The 20,952-nt window shown below is 33.8% G+C and overlaps 1 protein-coding gene across 4 annotated transcripts in view; it reads left to right on the top strand.

The window, feature by feature from the left end:
* apaf1 (apoptotic peptidase activating factor 1) overlaps positions 1 to 20,952 on the top strand; it is a 202,141-nt gene that overhangs the window by 141,013 nt on the left and 40,176 nt on the right. For 3 of the 4 annotated variants that reach the window (XM_028816766.2, XM_051924617.1, XM_051924620.1), the window contains exons 22-25: positions 5,872 to 5,988; positions 11,274 to 11,399; positions 12,090 to 12,209; positions 17,342 to 17,467. In XM_028816766.2, coding sequence (XP_028672599.2) covers positions 5,872 to 5,988; positions 11,274 to 11,399; positions 12,090 to 12,209; positions 17,342 to 17,467 — 489 coding nt within the window. The remainder of the gene's footprint in view (positions 1 to 5,871; positions 5,989 to 11,273; positions 11,400 to 12,089; positions 12,210 to 17,341; positions 17,468 to 20,952) is intronic. The other variant, XM_028816775.2, reaches the window with a different exon arrangement.

Here is a 20,952-nt window from a genome sequence, read left to right on the forward strand (position 1 = left end):
CTTATAAGTTTGTGCATTTTCATTAAAATAATTAGCATGAAACGTACATACTTAAAGACATTAAACCGGTGCGGTCTTACAATCAGCATTTCGATTTATAAAAGAGTTAGTCTGTATAACTACAAAAAAACATTAAAAGGGTAGTCTATATGACGACCATTAAAAAGGAATAAGTTTGTAAATACTTAAAGACATTAAATCGGCTGTCTTCAGCCTCCGATACTAGAATATAAAAGACTAAGTTTGTACGTACTTAAAGACAATTACATTAAAAAGTAATCAGCCAGAACGTTCTTATAAGTTTGTGCATTTTCATTAAAATAATTAGCATGAAACGTACATACTTAAAGACATTAAACCGGTGCGGTCTTACAATCAGCATTTCGATTTATAAAAGAGTTAGTCTGTATAACTACAAAAAAACATTAAAAGGGTAGTCTATATGACGACCATTAAAAAGGAATAAGTTTGTAAATACTTAAAGACATTAAAACTATTAAATCGGCGGTCTTATAAGCTACATTTCGATTTAAAAGTACGGCCGAAAGAAGATCTGACTCACTTTTTGAACAACCAACCGGCCAGAAACTACAGCCTTCTGAAATAAGAAAAAAATACCACATTTATAAACTCTGTGCGTTACGACTAGGTACAGTTTTTTAATTTAAAAAGCAGAAAAACTACCTCCGGGTGAGAGGCAGCTTGGTGATTGCTCTTCGTCGCTGGAACTATCTGATTTGAAAGCGGATTTATAATTGAAAATAATTTCAAGAGTTTGAAGAGACGGTCGTTAACAACATATATTTCGATAATCTACACTTACCATCAATCACAAAAGTATTTTTTGCCATACCAGCCATTGCGGAAGAAAAAAGCGAAAAACGCCTACCTTTTAACAAAGCTCGCAAACTTGGGTTGCTGGAAGTTACTGTGTTTAATAGACACAAAGCGGGAGACTTTATGCAGGCATAGTTCGCTGTACCGCCTTGGGAGGGCGGAGCGAAACACTTCGGGTGTTTGGGGAGAGCTCATAGGTTCAGAGTTGTTGATGTTCCGCCTCTAAGGGGCGGGGGAGACCCTGGTAGCGGGAATAAGCTTCATTCAAACTCTCGCCGCAATAAGGGTCACATCTATGTTTTACCGAGAGATCGTTGTGCTAAACGCCACGTGTATTTTAAAGTTGATAGACTAAATCCAGTACTCGAAATAAATTTATTACAGACAACTATAAGGTTCACATCTAAGCAAATAGGAATAAGATTAACCTTTATGTTTTACCGACAGATCATTGTGAATATAAGAGAGACGTTAGTGGAAAATATTTCATTTAATAACTTTGTTCTTAAAACCTAGAATTGTGAATATAAGAGACGTTAGTGGAAAAATATTTCATTTAGTAACTTTGTTCTTAAACCCTAGAATTGTGAATATAAGAGAGAGAGACGTTAGTGGAAAAATATTTCATTTAATAACTTTGTTCTTAAACCCTAGAATTGTGAATATAAGAGAGAGAGACGTTAGTGGAAAAATATTTCATTTAATAACTTTGTTCTTAAAACCTAGAATTGTGAATATAAGAGACGTTAGTGGAAAAATATTTCATTTAATAACTTTGTTCTTAAAACCTAGAAATGTGAAAACGTCTGACATTTAAAATGGAACACAGGGAAAGAAGCTTAGTGTTTAATGAGCTTTCAACCCTCTGAATAGCGGGGGCTTCTTTAATAATCGTATGATTTTTTTCGATTTCATTAAACAATAAAGGAATTTAGCATTAAGGACCATTTGCTGTTTGGCGGGGTCTTTTCCCAACGGATTTAAATTGACCGCCATTTGCTGTTTGGCGGGGTTCTTTTCCCACGGATTAAAATTGACCGCCGTCTGATGCTTGGCAGGGGGGCTGCCTTTTACAATTGGTGACACATGTCCCAGCAAAGTGCCGCATGGCAGGGTGCTTCCTTTTAACAATACAGTATCTTTTTTCCAACCATTTGCCAGCAAGGGCTTCCTTTTACAATTGGTGCCACTATGTTAAAGACAAATGTCCCAGCAAAGTGTCGCCTGGCGGGGTGCTTCCTTTTAACAATACAGTATCTTTTTCCCAACCATTTGCTTGGTGGTGGGGGGCTTCCTGGGGTCTCAACTGCTGAAAAATTCACACTAAAGGTCCCGTGGTTTTTAGAAAGAGTCTTACGATTAGGCTAAGTGTATATTTCATTTTTAGAAAGTCACGTCCGTGCGCGGGCATGCAAGCAAGATCCGTGTATATTTCTTAATATGTAGCTACGTTTTAGAAAGTGCTGGAAAGATAAGTGTTTATTTTGAATTTAGTGTTTATAAAATGAAGCGGCGTGTCTTGAGATTATAACTTAGAGCGTGGGGAGTGAATATCGTTTTAGCTATGGCTATGCAGGAAAGAGAAGTGCTTATAAAATAAAGACGCGTGTCGTGAACTTAGAGCAGGGAGTCAATATCTTATAGCGTTTTTAGAAAATTGTATATTTTCTTACTATTAGTTTATAACTTAGAGCAGGGAGTCAATATCTTATACCGTTTTTAGAAAATTGTATATTTTCTTACTATTAGTTTATAACTTAGAGCAGGGAGTCAATATCTTATATCGATTTTAGAAAATTTTATTTTCTTACTATTAGTTTATAACTTAGAGCAGGGAGTCAATATCTTATATCGATTTTATTTTCTTACTATTAGTTTATAACTTAGAGCAGGGAGTCAATATCTTATAGCGTTTTTAGAAAATTGTATATTTTCTTATTATTAGTTTATAACTTAGAGCAGGGCGTCAATATCTTATACCGTTTTTAGACAATTTTATTTTCTTACTATTAGTTTATAACTTAGAGCGATGAGTCAATATCTTATAGCTTATAAATCATATTAACGTAATCCATATTTTTATAGTTTCATAAATTTTCATGTTTTATATTTACATAAATTATATTTTTATATTTTCATATTTTCATAAATCCTATTTTCATATTTTTTATATTTTCATATTTTTATATTTTCATATTTGGGGGCGGGGCTTAAAGTCATCAATCAAAGAGGGGCGGGGCTTAAAGGTCATAAATCAATCTAACACCTCCTTTGACAGTTGCTTTCTGTATGTACTACTACTGACAATGGATATTGGAATTCATGAAATGTACTTGAATGTTCATTATTGGTACCTACATGAGAGAAAAAAAAATCATAGTGCAGCATGTTACCTTGAAAATGTCTTTCAAAGCAAAATAAGCAAAAGTATGTCGATATGTGAAAGTTACTTACTAACCCTAAGAGTGAAAATAGTATTCATATTTTTTTAATATTGTGTTTAATATATGGCTTCAGTTGGTGACAGGAAGTCTTACCTAGTGTGTGTGCTTTTCATATAGCATAGGTCAAGATTTCCCTGTCATATTGATAAGCCTGTGGGTAGAGATGGGGCACTTCCGATTGTCTTTGTCTGTTTGTGTTAGAACAATTACTCAGAAATGGTTAAGCTGCTAGTTCTGTAAGATGAATTTAATGTGAACAGTTAAGGTGGTCTTTTCTTATATTCTGTTTGTGCTTTACTCTAAGATTAAGTGTATTGTACTGTAAGCTTTAATGTGTTGTTCACATATTGGTGTAATATGATATGGTTCCAGTGTATTTTGATACAATTACAACACATTGCTTATAAACTAGCAGGGCACTGATTTTGTTGAGAAGGCATATTCACAAGCTAGTTCAGAAGTAAATGCACATATCCAATTTTTAAACTTTTACAGTAAGTTTAGGGGGTTCAGGGCTTATACAATGGTGATAGAAAATTTGTGAACCCCTTAGATTTTTCTCTGCATAAATATGACCTAAAACATGATCATATTTTTACGCAAGTCCAAAAACTAAATAAATAGAACCCAATTAAACAAATGGCACAAAAACATAATGTACTTTTTTCTTTTAACTTAGTATATCAATCCAGAAATTAAAACTTAATATTTTAGAATAATCAATACAGACTCCAGACAGTAAAGATCTTTAGTATCAATTGATCATAACATTACTGTATGTGTTGTAATGATTTAGAGGATCATAAACATAAATCATATACACATATGACTATTACATTTAATTTTAGAATTGTAATCTTCTTGCAAACATGAAAGAGTTTTTAAGAAATAAAGTTGGACAGTCCTCTAGAAATAAGGACTGTTAAGGAATGATTAGGTAGATTGAAACGTAGCGTATATTTCATGCATCAGAGATTAGATAATGAAAAATGAAAATTAGTAACAAACATAACAGAATGTTTTCATGGATTACTACCACATAGTTAAGAAATAAATTATTGAGGAAAAGTTGTTTATAAAATACACACATTACAAATTAATTCTAACTAAGTGTAGGTCTTATGATAATAAGAAAGCTACAACTAAAAAGAAAGGCATAAATGTCAACAGATAGATGAAGAATAGAATTTTTACTAAAGACAAAGATAACATAAAGATGTTCTTTCAGCTTTATAGTAGTAAAAAAGGCAGTATCACATGATATAAGTATTTTAGATCAGCAAGAATTTTTAAAAAAGCTAATAGTTTTCATCTGTTTACTAACCTGCTTATAAAGTTCAGAGTTGTGGTAAGTAATAGCATTTATCAATCAATTTTTAACCTCCATATATAATTTAGGATTGCAGAGAGCATGTTTATATCTTGGCAATTTTGGGGACAATCCAGGAACTGATCCTGAACAGATATATTTTTAATTTAGATTTTTGTAAGGTGTGCTAGTAGTTACAGGTAATATTAATGAAGAAAACAATTTTGAGATTGCACAGAGGGATGTACTACCAGGATAAAAAAAAAAGGCTTATTGCAAATAAATTGGATCAAACAATGTTTAACATTGGTCAAGGAACCAATTACTGTAATTGTATATCAATGAATAGAAGCTAGCATATGGTGTACTGCCATTTAAAAAATGTGATTAGGCTGACCCTAGTGACTATAGGTCAGTACAAATTAACAGTCAGCACATGAAAATAAAGGGAAGCATTCATGGAAGACATGATAGAAAACCAGCTATCCAGTATATTTATTTACCTTTGTGGTCAAGATTTTTGTTGTTAGGAGTCATCATTGAGCATGAGACCAACATAAAGCCATTGGTCAGCCCCTGGATCCTCCATGTTAACATAATTCCAAATTAAACTGACAGCCGCTCATCTTCTCTTGAAGGTAGTTGGACGGCCCAACCTCATCATTTCATTTCTGGCATTCCCATAGCCGCTGGAGGCGCAGATCTGCTGTTTGCAGTCTTCATTCATAGCATCAGATCTCTCTGATGATTTGGCTATGCTTGCTTTCTTTCTGTTTCAATTTCAATTTTAGGACTAGGCTGCTTATCAATGGAGGGTGTCTCATTTCTAGATCCTCACTATGCAATTCTGAGTGTGTTTGTTCAGGTTTTTGATGCCAACTCACTGGTGCTCTCATTATTCTACTATGGAGCTGCTTTTAGACCCAGTGTTGAATGCCACATTAGATATTGTCCAGTGCATAAATTTGGATGAAATTATTTCCTCTATAAAATAAATAACTAAATATTTACTGTTCACCAGCATTTTTGCTTATCACTATGGTGTTGTATTGCACAGTATTTAAAAATATTTTTTCCTCCAGCACTGTGAAGCACATTAGTTATTAAAATAAATAACTGTATTCAGCTGTTCATGTTTTTTTCAGCTTTTAGATTAGTGTACTCAAAATTTTGAGAATGATTAGAGTATTGAGTTGTATTGTACCTTTTACTGCCATATTAGGCATTTTTGAAGAGTTAAATCTCTTTAAATGTTTGTGGTATTTCTATATTTTGCCATAGGCAAGTCTGATGTCTCCTACTCAGGTACTAAGGAGTATTGGTTGGTGGACTCTTCACCTTCTTACTCTCCAAGAAACCATCCTAGCAGCACATGGATTAGAGAATGGAAACGTAAAGGTGTGCAAGAGACCGTGCATGTATAGAAATATAGATTGAACATGTGACATTTTTCTTTTCCAAACTTCATTGTATTATTGAAGTGTGTTATTTATATGTGTGCCTGATTTCCTTTTGATTGTGTAATAAGTAATTTCTGGTAAAGCATGGTCATCATGAAGAAACATTTGTTTTTTTTTAGGATTAAGTAGTGTTCAGTGTAATTTTATGAATTAGGAAATTAAGAACTATACTGCAATCCTAAAGATGTTTTTCCTTGTTTAATCATTTTTTTCTTTGTTTATGAGCTCTGCATATAGATTTTAAGGATGTGCATATGGTTCTTTTGTAACTCAAAATATAGCATAATAATGTGGTATATACAGTATATGGTAATTTTGTTGACAAATATTTGAACCTATTACAAACCTTGTATAATTTTATGCTTCAGAATCTTTTATATTTTTTTAATGTCCACATAACTTAGTGTCCTAAAATACTTCCTGACAACCACCATTGTTCCAGTACCAGAAAATGTTTCTGAATGATCACCATCCTATAGCATTACCCTGTCATTTCTTGCACTGCCTTGCACTTTGTATGCATATAACTGCATTTTTTGTCTTGTAGTTGTCTCGTATGTACTTCTGAATCGTATTTGTGTATGTCATATAACTATACTTGGAGTAATGTTGAATTGGTTCTAAAATGTTGGCTTTGATATCAATAACATCTTTTGGAACTCAATACTAGTACCAAAATGGTGCTGAATCAAATAAAGGTTAATTTCATATATCCCCATCTCCCTCCACCATTGCACTTTGTCCCAAACTGACTCTACAGCGTGCATCACAGCCTTGCTACAAACAGTGGTCACCCGTTTGAATACTTCAGTGCAGGGGTTCTTAAACTTTTTAATCTGAAAATCCAAATAAAAAAGCAGTACCATACTGGGGTCCAAGAATAGGATTGTCATCATAATGACACTGGAGTCATGAACAGACAATTAATAAATTCACCCACCATTCATAACACCTTGAAAACTGTTACATCCTTGTCCCGCACTTGTTATTTTCATTTTGACATTTCGATCTAGCACCTCAGTCATGAGCTCGTCTGTCATTTCTTTCTCTCTGTCCCTTTCTTTTACAAATGTTTGCCCTCGATCTTTTCAGACTGACTGTTTAATAGGTTATGTGATGAGAGTTGAGCAAATCTTACATTTTTGTGCCACGGAAACAAAAGCTGTCCGTGATACGTCAGTGGTATTGTGGCAGTGTGTGTGAACCAACAAGAAGTATGATAAGTAGTGACAGGCATATCACAGAATTCACACTTGGATGAACTTTTGTGTTTTACTACACAATCATGTGGCTATCCATCACAAACATTCACAACCCATTAAGAAACACTGCTTTAGTGCATCGAATTACATGATCTACAGAGAATCTGTCAGAGCAGAAGAACAAACAGCTGAGCACAAGGTCTTTCAAATGTACTGTTAGTTTTGGTACTGAAATAGTGTTACCATATCATTTTAAAACTTTGGTTTCTCAGTTTTTTTTAGTACTGATACACCACACAAACCTATATGGGAAAATCAAAAAAAAAAAAAAAAAAGAAATCACATTCCTTGTATGTGAGCATACCTGGCAAATAAATGTGATTCTGATTCTTATTGTGATCATCATAAAGTGCTTTGAGGAACTGATTGAAACACATCGAAAGTCCAGCATACCAAACACCCTGGACATGCATTAGTTTGACTACTATTCAGATGCATAGACTACACAATTTCCACAGACATTCACAAAGCAATAACCTACCTTGACAAAAGGAACACTTACAGTATACTATAATATTCTTGACTGATTTTTCAATCAATGACATTAGCATATATACTTGCGTTTAAGTTCTAACGCAGATAAGTTGAGCTTGATTTTAATGTATAATTTCCAGTATTTTATAATTTCGATCGTATAAGTCGAATGCAGAAAACTCACGCTATTGATCCATGATATTATGATATGCTAATTCCCACCTGAGAGTGTAACCACAGAGCACACTGCCTTTTTTTTTCCTATGTATTGTGCCTACATGACCACACGGTAATACCCAAACTATTCCGAAGCAACGTTTGCACTATTTTATGATTTTTGTATCTCAATCCCCTTATCTATGATGGAGTATTCAATCAGAAGAAAATATGAAGCTGGTTTTAAATTAAAAGTCGTTGAAGTGACGAAAGAAATTGGTAACTGCGCTACTACAACAAAATTCGATGGGTCTGAGAAACTGGTGCGAGATTGGAGGAAGCAAGAAGATGTAAAAAAAAAATAAATAAATTAAGTGTCATATTTTTGAACGGTCGTATAAGTCGGGGTTCTGATTTTATGATCGATTTTTTTTTTGGGTTTCAAGACCCAACTTGTATGCTAGTATATACGGTATTTTCCTGAACCTAGCAGAAAAGTTCAGAGCCCCTGGACCAAACACCACTCTGTTCCTGTATTGTATTGTATTGTCAAGTTTTGGAAATTCATGCAGTTCAGTATCCCCTTAATCTCAAAGGCATACCAGAGCTACTGCATGTGGTCTGCCCATTACTGTTTTCCCAGTTTACTCATGATTTTGTCACCAAGCAAGACACACACTTTATTACTACTTTATTTTTACTTTATTATTAGTTTTCCAATGGCACAGCAGTAATGCCATTGTTACTATTTATAATAATACAGCAGAGGAATGAATGAGCTATTAATAGGCAGGACTCTTAGCTAACAAATGAGGTGTTAGGCAGTTATTCAGTTCAAAAGCTAAATCTTGTGTGAAAATGCTTTCCTGTCTCGTATTAGATGATTTTCCACAGATGTTTTTTTACTAACATTTTAGCAAAAATACAAATGCCTGGGCCATTATGATCATGTGATTGTATAAGCAACATATTTAATATGCACCAGGTATAATTTTTTAACAAATATTTTGATATTGTTTGCTATTGCTTGATATGGATCCCCCCTGAAGCCAATAGTTTTATCCCTCTTCTCCATATTTTGTCTGTCACTGCAAAGAGTAAGTGATGAGTAACAGATACAAAAATGATCATTTTTGGGTGCTATTTAAGAGGTCATTATTATAGAAATGTTTAAAATTATGATGTGTTTTAAAATAGAAGGGTTCTTGGTGTTATCTTTTAAGACATTTCCTACAGTAGCGCATGGCATAGATTAAAATTGGATACATTTTGCATAAATGTTGCAGTATATTTTTTATATAAAAAATGCTAGTTAATGCCAGTTAGGAAGTAAAGCACGAGGGACATTCAAAAAGTTATCACACTTTTTTTAAACTCAATTTATTAAGAATTTCAGAAACAAATTATATCACCTTTCTACATAGTCACCTTCGTTTGTGATGCAATTTTCCCAGCGTCATACCAACTTTTTAATGCCCAATTACTACTCCTCCCATCTTCACCATTTCCAACGAAAATATAAAAGTGCGGAAACTTTTTGAACACCCCTCGTAATATATTTGAAAACTGCAGTCAAAGGACGTTCAAATGTCAAATTTGCAATATTTGGAAACATCAGTTGAAAAGGAAATTCAAAGGTATGTTGTACTGCTGTTTTATATGCATACTTGCTTTTGGAGAGGCATACGGGCCCAGGAATGGTTTAGAAAAGGACAAGGTATAAGCAGACAGTCATTTGGTGGGCTACCCAAATTATTTACTATTATTTTAAGTTAATTTTTATTCATTTGAGACTTTGACATCTTCCTCACCCTAACCTCAGATGTGCTACCTTATGCACATTATCATCTTCATCATCGAGTGCAGTATTCAAAATTTTGATTCCTTATACAGTAAACTGCTTTTAATAGTATGGTAGCACGCAATCATTGTATGGTTGTGATGAAGTTATGTGTAACAGAGTTGTACTACTATGTGATGACAATGAGTTGAACACTGTAGGAGGTTCTGTGATTTTAATAAAAAGTTTCATACATGTTCTGCATCCTTGTTTATAAAGCTTTCCTTGTTTGAAATCTAACATCATTGTAGATACTTTGTCGAGATCTAGGCCCAGAAATGATACTAAGGTTATCTGGTTCTCTTTCCTACATTAAGGGGTGAGAGATGAGGAGGCAGTGATGACTTTGGGGACCTTTAAGGTTCACCCAGAAGTTCTAGATCTCTGGTCCTAGAACCTGGGTCTGTACATTACAAACCTTATTTAGCCCTTCAGAGAAACCCTTAAGGGGTTTAAGCATTTGAGACCCGAAAGATTTAAATAGCTGGACCAAATTAATATTAAAAAGCATTCTGTGTGTTTATTAAGGAATAAAAGTTAAAATACTAACATAAAAATAGTAAATATAAATTTAAATATTAGAAAAATTATATTTTTGCAACAGTTTAGCAGTGATGATACAGATTCAGTCCTGCTTCTCTGATTTCAACATGATGCTCCTTAATACAAATCTCATTCTGTTTATATATTAATTTTTGTCTCACCGTAGACTTTCCCTTCTAAGATGTAATACTTCCTCTTAAAAAAAAAAAAAAAAAAAGTGTCCTCTTATGTCCCTACCACATAATTAAAATATATATTTCTTTACATAAGTAATGTTCCTTCTTTCTGTGTTTAATATTTAATATTATTTAAACAATTATTGTAAGAAAATATTTTGTTAGTTTTTTTTCATAAAGTAACAGTTCAAGAGATTAATTTCTTGCTCTGAATTTGTCAGAGCAAAAACAACATTTCAAAACATCCGTTTCCTGTACCGTAGTGCACAAGGTAGTGTGGCCTTTAACTGACATTACAAATCCTCTGGTCCAGATGAATTACTCAATTCTCAAATTTCCCAAATTAACAGCAACATCATTACAAGACAATCTTAGTGTTTTATTATCTAAGTTTCTCCATTTCATTAGTAGCCTGATCTGGTTTTCAGGCGTAACTTTCGCAGAATGCTCTGAAGTTAACATTTAAGAAAAGCTATTCTAAATGATTATGGTATTTGCAACAGGTACAAGCTCTGTGAAAAGTTTCCTCAAGCCTAATACTAGCCCAAAAACACCCACACACAGTACATGCATGAATGTTTGATTTTCAATAGAATGTTGCTCCATTAATTTTTTTATATGTAAGGCCTCATTTTATCAGACACCACTGCTGTTGTTATTGCTGTTGTTATTAATGTGAATTAGATTTTTTTTCAAATTTCATAATTTTCAACATTATTGTATTTAAAAATCTAATTCTGTCACTCATCAATTGTGCCATGATTTTCCGTAGGTTTTGGAAATGCCCAGTGGCCAAATCCGTAGTATTTTAGAAGGACACACCAAAGCTGTGCAGCATTGCCAATTTATCTGTGAGAGTGAAGTTTTGATAACTTGTTCTGATGATGCAACAATACGGGTTTGTAGCACTTTAATATTCTAATAATATGTTGTGAAGCAGTACCTCAAACTGTAAACTGAAACAATTTTTCAAATGTTGCTTTACATGGATTATATTGTTTAGGTGTGTGACAGTTATCTTTTTGTGAGTCTTAGAAATTTTAGGCAGGCCTGACACTCTATAAACAATAATGCAGAATTATATGTCATTAGCTATATGCTGGCAGAAATGTTTTTTTTTTATTTAACACATTTACCAGAGACTATGAGAAAACTTGTTAATCCGGCCCATCTTAAATCTGTTCGCACCTCTCCCTTAGCGTCTTTTGTCTTATAAATGTGCCGATTAAGACAAGCAGCAAGGATCCTGCTATTCCATCCCCCCATCGTCACAGAACCTGCACAAAGTTCTCCCAGCTCATGCCTTGATTGATTATCTGGGAGTGAAGTGTTGGAGTTTTAGAGTGGAAATAATAGATCGTTATTTGGAACACATGCATTTCATGTGTGTTCCGTTTCTACAGTAATCTGTGTAAACACATTGTTAAAACAGAAACTTTTTCATATTTTAGTAATAAGTATTACAAAATGCAGGCATAAACGTTCAATAGTTTAATTTCATTTAAATTAACAGCACAATCATTAGTTACTTTGCTAGAATAATTCTAAATCTATGAAATAGTATATTTGAACATCTTATTTTCTACAGATATGGAACTGGAAATCTAAGGATAGCACGGTGCTTGTTGGCCACACTGAGCAAGTGAAAGAGTTCAGAGTTTTGGATGGGTCAAAGTTACTTTCGTGGTCCTTTGATGGAACAGTTAAGGTAATAACCAATGTAGCATTATATTTCTCTTTAAATTAGTAGGTATTGATTTGGCAATACAATACAATTTATCATGCTATGAAAACCATAATGTTCATTCTCCCAAAACTCTGTATATCTGTTTTTGAACTATAATAATTGCAAAGCTTTTTTTTTTTTCATTCTCGAAAAAAATAATTATTCTATTGAAATTGCGTGTCCTGTTTTCACTGAACCCTGATGATAGTCTTAAGTCTATTTTTATTTTAAGCAAGACAGTTAGTTATTTTTCACTAATATGACTCTAAAGATTCACTGAAATGATTAGCTTTGCAAACATTGTTGCATTACTTTCCTTACAAATTACTTGTTTCCATGCTCATGTGCTTTTGTCATCTTCACACAAGTAGTAAGAGTTTTAGCAAGAGTGTTCCTAGCAACCCAGAGAAAGAAGCTTGTATTCACTTCACTTTTAATCTCAGTATTTGATAATTAAAATATTTTGAAATGGGCAATTACATAGCACAGTGACTGTAACTCCTACCTCACACACACTTTGGGGCATAGACCTCTGTGGTCATGTGAGTTGACTGCCATAACTGAGTGTGAATTACTTTGCTCTGTTGTACTAGCCACTGTTCCACTCTGTCAACAATTTCAAAACAATATGATCAAATGTATACATTTTGACTCTAAATTGTCCACTACATTTATGTAGAACCTTGTTTTTCCCAGAAGAGAAATCGCATGCACAATTCTACCACCTTCAAACAAGTAGAATATTTACAAAATAATGTAATTATTTTTATAAATAACACAATCATTTTTGTAAAGTAGTACAATACTTTTGCTATATAATGCAGTTATATTTTTTCAGTAGCTTCCAGTTAATGTATACAGACTCTCTGTCCAAAAGTGCCTAAAGTTAATAAATTGTACTGTTAAAAATTCTACATGGTTTAAAATAATAAACTAGGATATTGCCCCTACTCTTTCAAGGCAAAAAGCGTTTTGCTGTTTTTACTTCATTGTGGAATTAATGAAAGCAATGTACTGTATTTAAGTATCATTTCTTTTTCAATTACTGAGCAGAAAATGTGGTTAATAAATTTAGAATGTGCACATGAAAAGATAAATCAGTTATTTTAAGAAAATCTTCATCATTCAGTATAAAGCTTATGCTAAAATTCCATCCGTGTTGTTATTGGCTTGTGGGTGTTGTGCCAAGAATGAAATCATGAAGAGTAGAACTTTGATGGTAGTGAAGAGTTTGTCAAGAAAAAAAAGTTGAAGATGAATGTTTTACAATTGACGTGTGAAGAGTAGTTCCCCCCTCTAAAGAGTTCCAATGTTTGGAAAACAGGCAATTTCCCCAACAGACTCATAGTAAATTTAGATCATACCCAAAGAACTAGTTCTTATCCAATTAACACTAGAATTACCAGAGCCTACGAAAAAACTCTTCACTCCAGCCCACCGTAAATCCCTTCGCACCACTCCGTCAGCGTCTTTTGTCTTCTAAATGTGTCGATAAGCCCAAGCAGCCTGCTATACCATCCCCCCACCGCCTCAGAACGGGCAAGACGTTCTCCCATCAGATTCAAATGTTAACTGTTCCCACACACTCAAGGAACGTCCTTTCTACATTTACAACATGTGTACCTGTTGCAATGTACACACTTCTCTCTGTGCTGTAGTTACTATTACACTGAAGGGGCTGGGGAAGCGGCAGTCTTGGAGCAGAAGCTTTTCGATGTTGCATCCTCTTTTGCTTTATCCATCGCCTTTTCTTATAAGAAGTGACGACAAAGCTCCTCTGCAAGGTGAGCAATGAACCCCCCCCACCACCCCCCCCGTGCATGCCTTGTACAGTACATGTGCATTGACCGCCAAGTCAAGATACTGCTAAGGATGTTCATTTTCTTATGCAAAATGTTTGTTGCATGTATACATTCATGCATATTATGATTTTATAACACTGAAATAAAGGATCGACACTCCAAGCCAGCTTGTCAATTCCAAGATCGCAATCAAGCTTAGTATGTCTACTTTTAATAACTGTTTTCATTACATTTTACTTTCAGTATCACTTTATATCTGCTGTACCGTGACATTAAATTTTCGATTATTGTCAAATGACTTCTTCTCCACCAACTCTACTTAGCCTGATTCTACTCTACTGTCAAGTTATACTGTTAATTTAATTCTATATCAGTGATTATGTATAAGTTTTCGTGCCTTTGTAAGTTTGTTTCTATTCTGATTAGCTTGCATTGAGTTATATTTTTCTCTGTCTTTTGAATTGTATTAATATTTTTCTATGTAAATATGTGTTCTGTGAAGGATGCTGTATATTATAACAAAACAGAATAAATATTCTGCAGAATTATGATTGTCAAAACAATTTTTATTATGTCTGAGCCCTTTTACTTTCTTAAGCTTTGTCATTAGATATTAAACCCTATTTAACTGTAGGTCTTTGGCAGAGTAGGGTGATTAAGGATTCCAACTAAACCTTTTCCAGAGGGAGCAGGGAGACATTTTGCAATCTGTATAAGAAAACCTGATGGGGCTTCATCAGTCCTTATTTCCTTTTACTTCTCTGGTATATGTATGTAAATATAAAAATAAACAGTTTTATATATGCAATAATGCTGTATCTCATTACTAGTTCTACTGTTTGCTGTCAGTTTCATCTCTGAGACATTAGTGCTTCTGTGAAGAATTTTATGTTCTAAGTTCAGTAAATTGTTTTTGCAAGCTGTGGCCACACTAGGACCAATATAGCATTGCCCATTTACCAAACCTGAATGTTTTTAAGCAGTGGCAGGTAACCGGAGCACCTGCAGAAAACCCAAACAGACAGGGGAACAACATGCAAACTCCATACAGGTAGGACCTGGGACATGAACCCTGGTCTCCTTACTGTGAAGCAGTAGCACTACCATTGTGCCACTGCACTGCCTACTCCAGGAAATGAAACATGATTTTATAATCATAAGAAAGGCTTCTGTATGTCATTTTGTTTGTTGAATTTAAAAGACCTACACATTAAGAACAAAATCCTCAGCTATTTATGTTTGAAACTTTTAACCTCCAGATCAAGGTTATAATTTTCTGAGTATATACTCTTAACATGTTTAATATACTATAACTTCAGACGCCAAGAGATGTCTGTATCCCATTTTTTCTCAGTGATTGTCAGAGAAGGGTAGGGAACCCCCTTGGTAAATCAGACACAATTGTCAGAGCATTTGGGGAGAGTCCCCCTTGGTAAAGTCAGTGATTCAGAATTATGAAATAAAGAAATTTATCACATGGCAATGGCGACCCACTACCATTATATAGAAAAAGAACATGCAACCCAACTGGTGGCAGCACACACTCCAGTGCTTGAGAAACATTTATCTACATAATCTTATGATTAAGTATCATAAGTTTGTTTACAGGAAGGAGGCAACAACACTAGTCAGATAGTATAATGTAAATAACATTGAATTACTATAAATATAGTTTCATATGACATTATCTCAGTTGGGAATTTATGGCAGCTAGAGAAAAAATAGTCATTTGTCACTTCCCAATTATGGATTTGCACTGAAACACAAAATCATTAAGAATTTATGTGAAGTTTTACAGTGTGCCAACCCAATGTTTAGTCTCGTTTTATCTTGTAATTGTCTTACCTCAATCAAGACCACAAATACCATACATCATAACAGTACTTAACTCTACGAACTCGAGTTCATTAACTTAAAATATAGACCTTAACAGTATGCTAATTTGATGGATATCAAAGTGTTTTTTGTTCAGCTGATTGTTTGGGGAATTTGAAATGATGAATATATTTGTACTGTAGTTTTTATTACAGTTTTGTTTGTATGAGCTTCACCACTTAAAACTGCATACAACTGATATCATTATGACAAACTATGAAATGAGGTGTAGGGAACAGAATTATTAAACATAATGATATTTGTCAAGATACTATAACAGCAATGTTGCTGTTTTTGCTGTTAAAATTTTTAAATATGTATTTTGGATCTATGCCTCATTTATTCAAGTTTACTGTTCCAGTATTTTTATTTGCTTTATCAAAACTTTATACTTTTTAATTTGTTTTAATTTGGTGACTGACACTTAATACTCAAAATTAATATCTTATGAATTTAGCAATCAGTGGTGACCATAATTAATTTTATGGAATCCTTAATCCCTATTATAATTGACATTTTCATGGAAGTCTGGTATGGCTAGATGACATTTATGGAGAATTTGTGTAGTGTACATACATTTTGGAGAATGTTAGATATGTACAAATTTATTTATTTATTTATAAAGCACTTTAAAAACAACCTCAAGGCTGACCAAAGTGCTGTACAAAGAAAAACAACACATAAACATATAAGAGCTGAAGACATTCTTAATAGAAAGTATAAAAAGTATACAAATAGCCACCATATTATACAGGGTTAAAAGCCAGAGAGTAAAAATGTGTTTTTAAAAAGGATTTAAAGGCAGCTAGCGAAGGAGCCTGCCTAACATGCAATGGCAAATCGTTCCAGAGTTTTGGGGCTGCAACTGAAAAAGCTCGCTCACCTCGGAGTTTGCATCGTGCCCTGGGAACGCGTAAAAGCATCTGGTCTGCTGACCTGAGGGAGCGAGATGGTACGTAAGGGTGCAGCAGTTCCGACAAATAAAGAGGGGCACACCCATTAAGAGATTTAAAAACAAATACAAGGATCTTAAAATGGATTAAAATTGTTTTTTCAAAAAACCTTCTTTGAATTGGGTAGGTCTTTATGATCTAATGCATTTGGATATTATATATTATAATGTGACTTTCACACAAAGTAAGTTCCTCTTTGGTTATAACTCTCTTATTGAAAGGAAGAAATTCCTCACACTGAAAAGCAAAAAAAAAAAAAAAACACAAAAAAGAAATCAAAGAATTCATATCTTACAGTAGTACTATTTTCCTTTTCTATTGAGATCGTTTTTAATTACTGTACAAGCATTTATATCCATAAGATAGTAATCTAAATATTGGTTCAAAGTATCTGATTTGTTATTGATGGACTGTCTATTATATATAAAATGTTTATAAAATAGATGTAGTCTTTTTAATGGCTATCATATAATTTATATTCTAGCTGTGGGACATTGAGACTGGTAAGATAATTCAAGACTTCATCTGTCACAAAGGAGCTGTTCTGGCATGTGATATTTTACTGGATGGAAACAAATTTTGTTCAGCTTCTGCTGATAAGAGTGCCAAGGTGAGATAAAAAGGTCTTCCGAGATTTCTGCCTAAAGATTTAAAAAAGTAAATTAATTACTTTCCTATAACTATATACTATATACTTTAATGCAATATGGTGGAAAACACATATTAGAGATTACAGTACTCAACTATGTAGCTCATTTTATAGTCATCATTTTTTTAATTTAATTTTGGATAGACAGTTAATAGCACTTTATTTGTCCCAGTGGAAAATTTGACTTTTTTGAGAAGCTCAACACTTAAATTAATACAGAAATATTATTATTATAATAGACAACAGTCACCCTTTAACATAAACATCAGAATGACTAAAACGAAAGAAAACCTTTGACTTGGCTAAAGATAAAAAGAGCAAGTCACAGTGAGGCATTATATAGGTATGAAGGAGCAGTAGCATAATCAATAATTAATTAACTGAAAGTACTCTGTGTTAGTGTATCAGAAAGACTTTGTGTCATGACTTCATAGAAGATGTATTCCAGCTGTTAACTGAAATGGTTTAAGCAATTGTTCAAAATGTTTATTTATGGTTTATGGTTTAGTGTACCTGTGAATTCTTCTAATTATGAATATAACTGATAATTATTCTTTTTGATTTTTCATTTCAGATAATCTACTTGTCAGTCCTAAATTATATTTTTTTCTGGCTTCAGTATTCTGAGATTTATCTTTGATAGATCAATTCCATATCTGACAACAGAATATACCAGAATTTCATAACAATTTAATACATCATATGAGTTTACTCTGTCATTAAAATAGGGTGATATTTAACAACTAAAAACAAAAAAAAAATTTGTGTAAACTGCTGTGCTCAGTACAAATGTACTTCACTGTCTCATTTAGCTGATATACACCAATGAATACTTCTACCTAAGTTTAACACTTCTTTTTTCAGAGCAGTTATTAATGCAGATAATGGTTTGATTTTTCCATCTTTTATGAAAGCTGAACAACTCCATCACTAATTCTTTAATATTTACAATGCACAGAATCCGTAAGATGAAAAGGCATAAAACCTTCAACTTAAAAAAAAAAAAAAAAAAAAACTTTTCTGATAATTGTCTTTCTATCTACACTCAGTCCACTCCGAGCATTACAAAGAAGCATGTCAGAGTTATTACTTGTAAACAATGTAAACCTTACACTTGGCCATAGTGTTACATATTGCATACTTTTTTCATGACAAAATGCTACCATATCCACCAGTTAGTTACTCATGGTACTAATTCACTAGTTGTGTATTTTAAGAATTTGTGAAATATGATTAAAATAACTCCAAAACATATTAACGGTGTAATAATGTAGTGTAGTGTTCTCCAGACTTTTATAAACTTTTTGGTGTGCTACAAATTTTGCCTTCACAACAAATTGCTACACCTTTCAGTGATTAGACCACATAATACAGTATATTCAAGTATTGCTTAAAAGTCATTGTATATTGTTCCTCCTTCCACCTATTTTGTAATCAAACTTTCACAAAAAGAGAAAAAAAGAAATACAATAAAATTGTATCAAAAAATGATTTTAAATATATAAAAACAAAGGGAGAACACCCCCAGAACTGACCCAGTCACCTCCTGAGCAAAGCCTGCAGCAATCAAAGTGGGGGATAAAAAAAAGAAAGGATAAGTCACATCACGGACCAACCCCTAACCAATCCTTGACTAGCTGTACTTAGATGGTCGATCTAGGAAAGTTGATAATTTGGGATGTGGAGAATAGGATCATACAATAAAAACTTTCAGACTGAAGAATAGCACAATGGCAAGGACAGGAAACTTTCAATAGTTGTCTTAATACGAAATTTGATGCAGTGGAAGCATTCATAACAATAATATAATGTATGTATAAAATAAAATTTAGTGTACTTGTGATTAGAATGGAACAGTTTTCAATGTTTTGAAAAATGGTATTCCAACAGAGGGCTTGTGGAAAGGTCTTTTAGCCAATTAGTCATGATAGGAAGGAGTCCAAAGCTTTATGGAAGAGGGATTAGAAACCTGATATAGGTTTGGACTTGGGGGAGAGCATTAAAGCAAAACAGTACAATAATGGTGAGGAAAAGGGGAAAAAAAAGGGAATCCACGTGCTCCAAGTACAGACCTCAGCTGAAGATAGAGAAAATAGGAGGTAGAAGACTGGATTTACTGGACCATAGAGAAAAATTTGTTGAGCCACAGATGCCTGACTGAGTTTATGGGGAGTAGGAAAGAGGGCGGTGGCCAATATTCAGAGCAGAGTCATAAAATAAAGAAGTGTTGAGGTGCCATCTTGGCAGTGGGCCTGTTAATCGTTTAATATTTCTTCACATCTGAAGAATATAAGAGATGTCGGGGCCAAATATTAAAAGTTTAATGTATTAAAAATAAATAAGGAATTAAAGCTGGCCATTGAGGAGAGATGTATGTCAATCAAAAGCCATGAAGAGGAATCTAGACCCAGCTCTAGCTTCTTACTTCCTTCAGAGCATGGAGAAACTTGGCAGCCATGAGCTCCCAGACCATGTATAGATGTTCGGCACAGGTACCTGAAAGAGCCAGTTCAAATATTGAAAGAAGGAAATAAAAAAATGACAAGAAGAGTTCAACAGGAAGAAGTCAGATTTTAGACCAATTAATCTTAGAGCCAGACAGGGCTTTATAGTTGTTAAACAGTTTGACACAGAGAAAATCAACAGGAAGAGAAAGCCATTATCATCATCAAAGGGAATTTTTTGAGAGATATCTTCAATCATTATAGAAGTGGTTTGGTCGTAAGTCGCAAAGAGGAACCCAGATGAAACATTAATTAGAGAATAAAAGTAGGATATGTTGGTATTAGAGAGAAGAACTGAATCGGGACTGGGGTAAAGGGTCTAAGCCATATTAGTAAAGACAGGACCAAAGCCCTTTTCACCCAGGACCTTCCACAAAAGAGATCAATTCATCCTCTAAAACACCTTATTTGGTTTTAGGGAGAAGGTAGCAATTGAAGGCTGTTGGGGTTGGTGGGGGTATATACATAACATGCTCCAAGCAGTATACTTTGTTGGCAGCATAATGGGACCAGATAAAGACAGTTTGGTCTGAATTTTAGAAATTGTTTATGCTGCATGGGACTAAGCTTCTTTGCCAGCAATTTGACATCAGAATTCAGGAGCGATGATGGCTAGTAATGATCAGAACAAAGATGTACTGAATCTCCATTGTGACACCCAGGGCACCAGATAAAATAAATCCCTAAAGCAGAGCACACTAGCACACTGACCAGAGAGACAGGAGTAAAGGAGATTAGTAACAACAGGCACTAAAGAATATGAAACACAAATTTAATTTATACAGGACTAGGACATAAAATCAGGATGAAAATCATAATGTTGGTTAAATTATATGAATAAATTGTATTAAGATTTCCAACATATATTCATGGAGCAAGTTAGAGGAGGGGATTTATCCAGGATTGGGCTATGGCCAGCATTGGCATATTGACATGGGTAGT

The sequence above is a fragment of the Erpetoichthys calabaricus genome, chromosome 1 (genome assembly GCF_900747795.2).
Source record: "Erpetoichthys calabaricus chromosome 1, fErpCal1.3, whole genome shotgun sequence".
NCBI classification, from domain to species: domain Eukaryota; kingdom Metazoa; phylum Chordata; class Cladistia; order Polypteriformes; family Polypteridae; genus Erpetoichthys; species Erpetoichthys calabaricus.